This window comes from Acartia tonsa, chromosome 8, assembly GCF_053477335.1.
Source record: "Acartia tonsa isolate MP-2025a chromosome 8, ASM5347733v1, whole genome shotgun sequence".
In the NCBI taxonomy this organism is placed as follows: domain Eukaryota; kingdom Metazoa; phylum Arthropoda; class Copepoda; order Calanoida; family Acartiidae; genus Acartia; species Acartia tonsa.
In genome coordinates, this window is record NC_137267.1 from 6,804,925 (window position 1) to 6,817,373 (window position 12,449).

Genomic DNA, 12,449 nt, shown 5'->3' on the forward strand with positions numbered 1-12,449 from the left:
TACACGTCTTTGAAATAGTTTTCTACTTTTTCTCAGTATTTAAAGGGATAAGACAAAGACCGATAAATTGATGTATTCCTAGTGATGATATATGAAATTACCCCTTCTGTAGATTACAATAAGTGGTTGAAATGTTTTAACACTAAACTTAATGAACCCTCAAATCAAATTGAAATAAAAGTCCCCAAAATTGTTCAGCCAACCAATAAGAAAACGATAACATAAAACTTTGGGGACTAGTGTAATAAACAGCCCAACGTCCCCTACCTCCCTGATTTTTCTTGTGTATGCACATTATTCTAACGACAGTTTGTAAAGTAGTTTAAGAAGAAAAAACTTATAAGGTGTTAAAACGAAGTAGAAATTTTTCGGTTTATTTAAAAACTTTTTAAAAGCGAATCTTTTCTATAATTACGGTCGTGACGTCAGTCCGTCCGAGACATATAGCTTTTTCGTTAATTTAGCCATGTTAGAATTGTCCTATCGATTTAAAACTTTGCATGGTGATTCCTGTGGTTGTTAGGTACGATTTAGAAAGCGTAGCAACTCTTTAATCAATACCAGAATGTCCGTACGTCTATTTTAAACATGCTGATTTTTTACTTTTTTAACAACAAATTTTTAAGTGATCTAATTATCCGATTGTTCTGATTTTTGGTATATTGATTCCTGGGACAACAAAGAACAATATTATAAGCAAAGCAACTCTATAACCAAGTCCTAAAAATGTAAGTATGTCCGTAAACATTATCCTGTATCAATTCTGATTATTCAGTTCTGACACTATACAAGTGTTAATGTCCGTTTGTCCTACCGTTTCATAGCTTCGCTTTTATTGATGTTGTCATCCTTGTTTCTGTTAACTCCGCATTGAATTATTGTTTCAACTCAGAAAGAGAGAGAGAGAGAGAGAGAGAGAGAGAGAGAAAGAGAGAGAGAGAGAGAGAGAGAGAGAGAGAGAGTGAGAGAGAGAGGGGACAATAGGCTGTTATCACACTAGTCCCCGAAGTTTTCTTATAACGTTTTCTTAATCGTTGGCTTAACATCTATAAGGACTTCTGTAAATTTTGATTGATTGGTTAATTAAGTGTTTGAACAATTCTACCATATTTTAGTCTTCACATGTGAATCATCATAGGGCCACTGTCTTATCCCTTTAGATCCCTGGTTTTACTAAAAAAGGAAATTTTTTTTGGAGGGGGAGCGGTTGGGAACTTTTCAGTTTCGCAGTAAAAAAAATTACTAAAACAAAACAATGACCAACAGTTGTTTCCTAGATCTTGTAGACATGCACGCACACACATATAACACATGAAGCTACTATTATGAATCATGATGGATTTTTTAACACAATATAAAAATATATGTTAAAAATAGCTTAATTTTTAAATGTTTTTTTCCAGTTTTTTCAGATGTTTTATTGTATTACCAAAACTTTTCATCAAGTTTGGTTATCTAAAGATATCTAAAAGTTTTACAGGTTTATTGAAGGGTTTGTACAAAGTATTGCTATGATAGTTATCTTTATATAAAAGTTACAGGATGTCTGTATGTGTATTTGTATCTATGCATCATGCAGTTGAGAATGAGATTCTCATAGGTCAGATCTACAGTATAGATGTATATACAGACAAATACCTCCCTTCATTTTTCAAAGACCTCTTTCGTCTGCTTCTAAATTATTTTCTGATACTTGGCTGTGTTAATATGAGCGACACCATTGGTTGATTTCAAGGAAGGTTGCACAGGGTGGTTGTGATGGGGAGATACAGTTATTTAACCCTTTCTCCCTCTAGTGTTTTAATCTAATGTTTATAACTATTTAGGAGAGTGAGGGTAATAAGATTGGCACTAGAAAAACAACCCCCCTACCCGATTTTTTAGTAGCGAAGCTACTCTATAATTTGAAATGTCCGTCTGTCCGTCTGTCCGTATGTCCGTCTTAGTTTGGGGGAAACGTGATTTTCTCGGCTCCTATAAAAGATAAAAGGCTGAAATTTTTTGACAACATTCCCATTATCAAGGAGCACAATTAACTATAAAACATCAATGTCGATAGGACCGCTTTTTAGCAGGTTTTAGGCTATTTTTGTATTTTTCACATTTTTCTCCATATCTTTGGTGTTTATGGTCCGATTTCCAAAATTTTTTCAGTTATAGAATCAAAATTGAATTTCCTGTCGTTTCAAGAAAACAACTATGACGGTCAGACTGCCTTTAAGCAGGTTTTAGGCTATTTTTCAATTTTTCACATTTTTCTCCATACCTTTGGTGTTTATGGCCCAATTTCCAAAGTTTTTCAGTTATAGATATCAAAATTAAATTTCCTTTCGTTTCAAGAACACATCAATGGCGGTCAGACTGCCTTTTTGCAGGTTTTTGGCTATTTTTATATTTTTCACATTTTTCTTCATGTCTTTGGTGTTTATGGTCCGTTTTTTTTTTAAATTTTTGTAGTTAAAAATAACAAAATTAAATTTCCCGTTGTTCTGAGCATCCAGTATGTAATTTACTTTGACCGTCAGTCTGTTAGTCATAGTACTGAAATATAAATAAATATTAAGAAATTAACAAATGTTGAAAAGGTTTCGTGATTTTTTCCTAATATGCATGCCTTTGTCAACTAATATCTAAATTCTTATTTAATTGTTTATGCTTCGCTACTTATGGATGTTGTCATCCTTGTTTTATCTTCAAACTAGTATTGTAAGAGGGAAGACATTCACACACACACACACACACACACACACACACACACACACACACACACACCCCTCCTCCTAAAGGGCCCCAAGAATCCTTTTGTCATTAGAGATTTGGAGCTTGAGATTGTTAGCTGGTTTTTATTTAACATTGCAGGGAATATTGTGTTTTATTGTGAGTTTAATTATTCTTAAGATCTCAAAAACCGCTAGTTTTCTACACTAGCCAAATCAAAAAAACCTGAAATCATATCTAATTAATATAAGGTCATAATTATAAAAATACAAATTATTTATCATGGAAAGAAAACGAAGTTGCGGGTTTTGTCGTATTTTCACAGTAGCTTTTGAAAGGGCATTTTAGGTTAGGTTAGAAATAGGAGAAAAGCTACCGTGAAAATGCGATGAAACCCGAAACTTAGTTTTCTTTCCATGATCCAAAAGTTTTTTTTGAGATAAGGGCAGGCCTAATCAAATAAGTACAGCAATTTTTTCCACCGTAAATGTATTTTATTATAGATCTGTATTTTTTATTTTTTAATACAACTTGGTAGATATTTTTGTTCCCATGAATCATTTTTAGGTTAGCTATATCTTTCTCTACAAAATGTCCTAAAAATAAATATACTGATATCAATAAGAACATTACTATAATTTGTTTCTTATAAAGAACGTGTCCTTACTTTTGTGATTTTTTTAAAAATAGCTAGTCGGTGCTTTTAGAAAGTAGTAGATGTAAAATGATCCATAGAATTTAGATATTCAATCTATTTTTTAGGTAGACCTCTTTTTTTGAAGCAATCAAAGTTTTTTTTAACAATTAAGTTGGTTTTAAGGTACTAAAACACAACAAAAAAATAAGAAAATTGCCATTATGAACAAAGTTATTAAGATCTTTAATTTGACACCTTACTTTTTGAATTCTGTTGAGTAATTATTGAAAAAATCTATTTTGTTGAAGCCCGGTGAATCAAAACTTTGAACTTTGGGAGCTCGTCACGAATGGGTTCAAAAAATCACAAAAGTTAGGACACGTTCTTTAAAAACTTTGCTTGGATACAGAATAAACGTGGGTGGATATTAGGACTGTGGAACAATAGTCGTTAATTTAAGTTGCTAACATGGACATCATCTATTGGTCAGTTCATTTATCCACTTGGAGGGAAGGGAATAAGGAAAAGTGGGTAAAGCCAGCTACAAGTTTCACTTTATTAGAGTACATGATAATCTGGTGTATGATCCAACTAATAAACCCATGCGGGGCTCAACTTACATAAACTTACCTAATCTTAAATTGGCATAAAAATTCCATTTGTTAAGTTAGTTTGTGCTCTAAATGCAATTTAGACGCGATGTGAGGGAAATGTCAGTTTTTTAGACCTACCTACACCATACAGTCAGCCACGTCTTTTATAAAAGCGTCGTTTTCCAGAGTTGCTTGGAATTACAGGACTTGTTAGGATTGGCATTGAAGTTGTTGAAGATTCTTCAGAGGGTTCACATGTATTTCCTTAACCAGGTATTATTACATGATTAGAGTAAAACAATAGAGAGGGGAAGGGGTTAAATAACTGCATGTCCCTAGCCCGTGGAGCCTAAGCCGACTTTTCATTGGGTCTTTGAATATCAGCCAATAGCGTCGTAACACAGCAAAGTCGTTAAAAAAAAGAGAAGAAAGCAATTCTCTAGCAGACAGAAAAGGTCCCTAATATTGGGTCCAAGTAGTTGTCGGGATTATACATCTGTGCCAATACATTTATTATTACATGAAATCGCTTATTTATAAATTTTGTTTGTTTGTACATTATAGTAAAATACTAGAGGGAGAAAGGGTTAAATAACTGTATCTCCCCATCGCAACCGTCTTGTGCAACCTTCCTATTGGGTCATTTAAAATCAACCAAGTCGCTTATAATAACACTGCTAAGTAGTAGAAAATAATTTAGAAGCAGACGAAAGAGGTCTTTGAAAAATGAAGGGAGGTAGCTGTCTGTATATACATCTATACCAGAGATCTGTTATTTGTACAAGGAAAGCCACTGATGTTAATCAATTCTATAGTTCACAATTAGCGGATGTTCTCTTGATAATTGATGAGATGTGGGGGGGATTAAAATAGCCTTAAACCATTCCAAGACTTTTAATTAAAAACAAAAAAAGCCTAACACGTTAGCAGAGCCTACCTATGTAGTTTCCCTAAAATAGGTTGACTACTTGGTTCAGTGGTTATAGATCTTTACGGACAAACACAAAAACTTAACTACTTTGTGTATTAGGAAGTGTACATATATCCTTATAATAAAGTAACAGGATTTGTGTTTGTCTGTCTGTCTGTTTGTACCGAAGGATCTCGCTAACCGCTGCATGTACCGATCAGGTTCTCCTTAACAAGGTAGCTTCTCATAGGTCACGTAAAGGTTTATAACTATTTTTGGGGAGGGTACTACCACCCTCCCAAGAGAAATCACAAAAAAATTTACGTATAGAGACATAGAACTGTTACGTATTTTAAAAAAAAAAACATTTAAAGTGCAACTAAAGGGCCTCTAGGGGCGTTGCCGCTTGTAGCAAGTAAGGACTTTAGAACTTTATTATTCTCTATCGAGCTTGTAATTTTTTTTCAAAAATCAAACTTTTATTTAATGATAAAGTTTACATTGTTAACCGGGATCTAAAGGGATAAGACAATCGCAGATAAATTTAAATACATCCCCAATGATGATACACAAAATTACCTATTCTGTAAATTGCAATTAGAGTTGAAAGGTTCGGACTCTCAACTTAATAAACCAATCAATAAAAATTCAATTAAAGTGCACAAAGTTGTTAAGCCAACGAATAAGAAAACTTTATTATAAAAGTTTGGGGACTAGTGAAATAAACTTACCACTACACTCACAGTCAATATTTTTACACTTTTTGAAAGACTTGCAGTCAGTATTTTCCCGACATTCATAATTTATACCCTAAATAATGATTCGGTTAAATGTTTGATTTTTGGATCAAAGAGGTCATTAGTTGAGATAATGTAGTTATAATACTTTGGGTACCGCCAATTTAATTATCAGTCCAATGTTCCCTCCCTCCCATGAGAGACTGTCCATTATCCTCCAGAGGCTAGGGGCTAGAAAAAGTATTGAAATGATATAGAGACCTTACCGCTTTGCATTTACCATATCTACAGAAACATTTAGAAGGATCATTTCTAAAACAGATAAAAATTACACTAAATAGTTAATCAAAACCAAAAGTATTTAGTTGTTTATGGTATCGTATTATAAACAGCTTTTGGCGGATAGTAAAATAAAAAAAATATAAGATTAATACCAGTTTTGTTAACCCCAAGAGGCTGAAGTCCCGAGCTAACAAAATTGAAATTGATATTATGTTTTTATATTTTATTATTCATAGAGAATTGTCTGTATATTACAATCATCATTTGGCATGTACATGAATCTATGGGCCATTGTCTTTTCCTTTTAGATCCCTGGCCTGAAACTATTTGTTTAGCTGGTTGTTACGCCAAGAGGCGTAATATGACAGTTCAAGAGATCTTACGGTGGACGAGACTAACCCCCAATAAGCGAGCACCGGAAAATCAAGTATAGAAATTCGAATGGGAATTCTTATATTATAAGGTCTTTAATGTAGGAGAAGAGGATCAAATCGAAAGACTAGAAAAATAGGCTAGAACCAGCCTTAACACTGCTGTGATTCCAACCAACCTGCAGTGGCAGTCCTGATAAGCTTTGCATTCTGGAGGACCTGGAGTTACAAACCAGGGGTCACCTCCCACACTCAGACATTTCCCTCTATTGCATAGGCATCCTACATCCTAGATTAGTAAGGAAGATGATTAAAGTCCCTCCTCAGATTATGACGTCATACGATAGCCAATGAGTGGCCAGTATATACTGTAATTGACCAATGGTAAAATTTATAGTGGCCTCTCATTGGCTAATTTTTTTACGTCATAATCAGAGTCAGACACTTTACCTAGGTTCAATTGTCCGCGCTTGTGCATTGTTCATGTGACAAAGAAGTTCTGTTATGTTACTTTTATATCAAAAGTGATTATACGCAACTAGGGGCACCTATAAGTATTTTTCGCACATTTATGTCAGGGAGTAAGGAAGGTGACAATGGGCAATTAGTTCAATATAAGAGTTATCAAAGAAAGGCCATGAAATCCAGATCAATCCAATAAATTTGGAGGAAATTATAAAGGGATTGTTAATTAAATAATAGATTTTCATAGCATCATGTAAACCCGCGACCGTGGCTCAACACGTAGCGTATCCGCTCGTCGTCGGGAAGGTGTTAGGTTCGAATCTCGGTCCGACACCGCGTCATAACTAAAGACGTTAAAAATGGTTCCCACTGCTACTATGTCAGATGCGCGACGTAAATAGTTAGAGTGGAGGGAATGCCTTGGCCCAAAACAGGTGCAACTTGTTACCATGCACAGTTAGGACTTCTCAGACAAAGGTCGTGCATCACAGAGAGTTGGTTGTCTGTAATGTACTGTACCACGGGTATGAGGTGAAGGGCCAAGAGTCTGGCCTTGAGTTGACAAGTTGACTGTTCAGTCCAGGTGCAACTTACCCATACGACATTATCAACATAGCGTCATGTAAAGTGAGATCACAACTTGTTTTTGATGAAATATATTGAGATTTTATGGTGTGATTTTTATATCACAAGATTATTGGACCCGGCCAGCTGCTAATTGACTGGGCAAGAATATGACTGCCCCTGTTTATTCTGTTTATTTCCCTTGCCCCTTGCCCCCACCTCCCTTCTCCCCTTCTGCTACATTCAAAACTAACACAACGAGTAGTTATTTATCTTGCCCCCACCTCCCTTCTCCCCGTCTGCAATATTTAAAACAAACAAGAGGAGTAGTGGCATTTCATGCGCTAGTACCCAAACTCAGTCAGAAAATGCTAAATTCTTGCATATTCCCTTTAAGCCAGTACCCAAAGTCAGAGACTCCTAAAAATTGAATATTCGATTCATTGTCCCCTTCCTTACTCCCTGCATTTATGTGCTCTGCAAGATAAATGTGCATTACTGGGTAATGCCCCAATTATTTGTAGGCCTTTTTATGATAGCAACCTTTAAAGTTCATAGATTTTTGGAGAAAATTTTTACCAGGAACATTTTACCGTAAGCTGCAATAAATTAGTAATTTTTTTTATGAAAGTTGTCATCCTTGATTCATTTCATTTCTATATTGCAATTACGTAAGAGAAGAACAACAATTGTGACAAGTAAAAGGTGGATTATGGAAAATTAACACAATGGACTATTAAATCCTTGAAAAGTGTATCCAGCTGTTTAAGAAATCTTTCTGGCCAACATATATACATATAATTACTGTAAAGAATAAGATTAAGTCCTTACCGCTAACATATAGCATTTTGCTCCAGGCTTAGAACAGTCCGCAGTAAAGGTACATTCCTGCGGCTCTGGATTACAGGGTACCACACGCGTTCGTGGCGGATACTTGGAATTACGTGGCGGTGGCAGAAAACATAGGCGTGTTCCTGGCGGAAGCGGGCGGGAAAAATGGAAAGCTTCTGGAGGTATGGGCATACCTGGAGGGATGGGGATAAGTGGGTCTTCAGGTTGGAGAGGTTTTACAGGACTTGGAGGTGGATAAGGTCCCCATCTACTATTTTTCTTTTCGATAATACCTTTCATACAGGGAGTAAGGGAGGAGACAATGGATCGAATATTGAATTTTTAGGAGTCTCATACTTTGGGTACTGGCTTAAAGGGAATGTGCAAGAATTTAGCAGGTTCTGAGTGACTTTGGGTACTAGCGCATCATTGCTGCTAACGCACTCAGTTAGTCGTGAATATAGCAGAAAAGTATCAATAAACTTAATTTGTTATGAGATGGGTGGTATTAACAATTTTTTTCTCCTATAATTTTCTGGATAAATCTTGATTTCATGGTCTTTCAGCGAAAACGTTTAAATTGTATTAATTGCCCATTGCCCTCTTTCTTACTCCCTACCTTTCATACCTTCATTCATATATTTTTGTGGAAAAGGCCGAACTTGGGGTTTGAAATATGGAAATTTCTGTGGATATGGCAGAAATTGTGTTTTAGTGATTGGTTCTTTTTGAGGAAGAGGTTTTGCTACATTTTTAAAATTTGAATTTTTTTGAGAGAAAAAGAATGCACTTGGCGAAATGTTATTCTTAAAGGGAAAATTCTTATCGTTGATATTGAAATTTGAAGAATGCTTGGATCCAAAAACAATGTGGTAATGGCTTGTAGCCAGAAATAAGATAACGCTCACTTTATACAAGAAAACCATTATGTTCTGTAAATATAGATATCTAATCATATTTTTTAAGTAAAAAAGCTTGGACGTCTATGACTACCTCCCTTCCTTTTTCAAAGACCTCTTTCGTCTGCTTCTAAAATATTTTCTGCTACTTGGCTGTGTTAATATAAGAGACACCATTGGTTGATTTTCAATGACCCAATAGAAAGGTTGAGGAATGAGAAACTGTCCCAATTTTGTATAACTTTTACGGAACAAGTTCCAATTACGTCATATTTTTCTTTCCCGAAAAAGGGAGGGGGGGAAGAAAATTTCTTCAAAAGAGATGGGGAAAACCCCCTTTTCTCCCATCTCTTTTTTCTTCCCCCCTTCCCTTTTTTTTCTTTCCCCCTTCTCTTTTTCGGGAAAGAAAAATATGACGTAATTGGAACTTGTTCCGTAAAAGTTATACAAAATTGGGACAGTTTCTCATTCCTCGAAAGGTTGCACAAGGCGGTTGTGATGGGGAGATACAGTTATATTACCCTTTCTCCCTCTAGTGTTTTACTCTAATAATGAACCAACAAATCAAAATTCAAAAAAGTTCCCAAGTTGTTGAGCCAACAAATAAGAAAACATTATAAAATTTTGGAAAGTAATGTAATTAACAGCCCAATGTCTCCTGAATTCTTGGATAAATCTAATGTAATATTTAGTTACTAGCGGCTACGCCCCTAAAAGCCTCTAGGGTAGGAGAGGGAAAAGTCGACCTCATCCCATTTTAAATATGAGTTTCAAAAGAGTAAAAAAAATATTTTGGGGGGAAGGGGGATGAAGACACCCTTCTCAGAAAAAATTTAAAACCTTCCCAGGACCTATAAGAAGCTTCACTTTGAAGGAGAACAACATCGTTTCAGCGATTAGCGAGATCCTTCAGGACAGACAAAAAACGCTTGCTACTTTATATGATAGGACTATAAAACCTGTTAGTGTAATTATCCAACATGCAGTCAGTTACGAGTTCCTTTCAGACAAATAGATTGACCGTCTTACATAACAGAACTGTTAAAAAGTTTTTGCCTTTTATGTTATAATTACTTTAGTAACTTTAATTTAAAAGAAGAAAAAATCAACTTTAGTTGATTTAACATCTAATAGTACATAACAACTAAAAGATTACAAAAAAATTATTTTATATAAAAACTTGATAAAGTAAACAAATTATATTATTGAAAATATCATATTACAATACAAAATCAATTTGCCTTATATTTTTTACTTAAATATATATAAAACAAGACCGAAAATGGTCACAACACGCAAATATTGCAGAAATAGTATTTGATTACTTAAATAAAAGTAGCTTGAGAGTTTTTATTATTTTTGTTGTCTTCTGCCTCCTGGAAATTTTAAGCATAAAAAACGGATCAAAAATAAAAATAAACGGGTTTTAGTGTACAATCTATAAAGTACATACTAGTAAATTGATTTTGTCACTACCATTAAATATTGAAAAACTTAAGAATATAAATGGCTATACAAATAAGAGTATTCTAGTAGCATTTACTCTAATAGAGCACATCTTTTTTGAAGTGTAAATGGAAAGCAAAAAATGTGTGCCCTATAAGAAGAAAACAAAAGTGTTAGACATTTATATCAAGATTAAATCCTAAAATTTTCAAAATAAAAGGGTTTCTTGAGAAAATTAGATTTGAAAATTTCATGTTCAATTTTCATCCCCTAGGAGTTACCGCATAATCATGACAAGAACAGCAAAGATTATATTAAAATTTTGAACAAGTTTGCTTTTATAAAGTTCTTCATAATTAATGTTAAGTTAATTAATGGCAATTTTTAACAGTTGCTTTGCTAAGGTCACGGAAATTCAGCCTTAAATAAATCATATATAAATCATAAAAGTTAACTTGTTCAAAATTTTAAATAAATAATCTTTGCTTTTCTTGTCATGATTATGCGGTAACTCCTCGGGGATGAAAAATGAACATGAAATTTTCAAATCTAATTTTCTCAAAAATCCCTCGTATCTTATTCTAACTAGTTCTATAACTAATTAATCTTTTTCCAAAAAGCTAGCTTCCTTTCTTTACACTTCTTTGTACTTGTTTTTCTTGTCAAAATGATTTTGTTTAATAACTTAATAAAAAGAGTTTAATGTGCTACTTTGGTAATGAGTAAACCTAAAAGTGCATTTTAATCAATGATAGGGTTGAAAAAAGTTATAACTTGTTTTATAGTTTTAGATCACTAATTTTATATACAGGGTGCGGCACATAAATCCGGACAAATTCAAATTTTTAAACAAATGAACATAAAATCGTCAATTTTAAAAATTTTATTGAATTTTAAAAACTGAGAGGCAGAATAGGTATATATGACTATTAGATTATTTTAAAAAATGACCGCCAACCTTAATCACCGCCCTTACCCGCCTCCTCAACCGCCGGCAGGTCCTGGTCAAAATGTACCTGTCCAAGCTGGCGTAGTTCTCCTGGATAGTAGCAATGAGGGAGGTCTTTGTGGTATGGGCACGTCTATTGGTGTATGCTTCAAAGTAGCCCCAGGCCCAAAAGTCCATTGAATTAAGATCGGGCTGCTGGGAGGCCACATTTCCTTAGGATCGTGAATAACCGCAGGATCCAAATTCGCTCAACTTTCAAGCTACCCTTAGACACGGAGGCTCTTATTTGGACCACAGGTGAGCTAGAACTACGTTCTTTACATTTTTAGAAATGGCATGAAGTTTCAGCTAGGGTTGACAGCGCAACCTATTGTCTAAAATAAGTTTTAAAGTTCAATATGGGTCCCTGAAGTCAAGAACCGAGAAATTTTCACGAATTTTTTACGATTTTTGACGTTCTCTGACACGTTACACTTTGCTGGAGTACTACGGCCAAGCCATTTCAGATAGAGAGCTCTAGTCTTTTCTAGTGTCTTACTTATGTATCTAAGAGTATCTTAAGCAAGTTTCACATGCCAATCCAACCTACAGATGGGCTGAGGTCAGATTTAGTGAAACCTAGTCAAGAATTCAGATTAAACCACCAGCGCAGTTGGAAACGTCCTTGTTGTACATATGCGCGGCCAGCTCGTTGTACACGTCCATCTTCGTTCAAAGATTTTTTTGTGCTAAAAGGTCATTACCTAAGCTTTTTATAGTGGGGTCAAACGTCCTGATTGGTCAAGTAGTTTTGACGCTATTGAGGTTTTAAAAATGTCCGGATTTATGTGCCGCACCCTGTACATTTATCTGATATGTATATCAAAATCAAAAAGAACTATTTTCTTTAGATTTTCATACTTTGCAAAAATGTCTTGGTTACTTTTTGCACTATATTTGCTCTAAAAAGGAGTCTACATCTGATTTTTACATTTAGGATGATAGATATTATGCCAATTATTTTGTTGACTTTAAAAAAACATCTTTTTTGTTTATATACCTTTTCTA

The 12,449-nt window shown here is 34.5% G+C and overlaps 1 protein-coding gene across 2 annotated transcripts; it reads right to left on the reverse strand.

The window, feature by feature from the left end:
* Positions 1-3,190: 3,190 nt before the first annotated feature.
* Positions 3,191-9,036, reverse strand: LOC145325885 (uncharacterized). 2 transcript variants are annotated; one of them, XM_080168867.1, is made up of 7 exons: positions 8,737-9,036; positions 8,109-8,401; positions 6,428-6,537; positions 5,862-5,907; positions 5,590-5,668; positions 4,087-4,212; positions 3,191-3,314 (listed from the first exon to the last, which is right to left on the reverse strand). In XM_080168867.1, exons 1-6 carry the CDS (start codon positions 9,032-9,034, stop codon positions 4,100-4,102), a joined length of 939 nt encoding a protein of 312 aa, XP_080024993.1. In that variant the 5' UTR covers positions 9,035-9,036; the 3' UTR covers positions 3,191-3,314; positions 4,087-4,099. The 2 variants fall into 2 exon arrangements, with proteins under 2 accessions (XP_080024993.1, XP_080024992.1); XM_080168866.1 differs by having other exon boundaries at positions 8,728-9,036.
* Between the last annotated feature and the right edge of the window lie 3,413 nt (positions 9,037-12,449).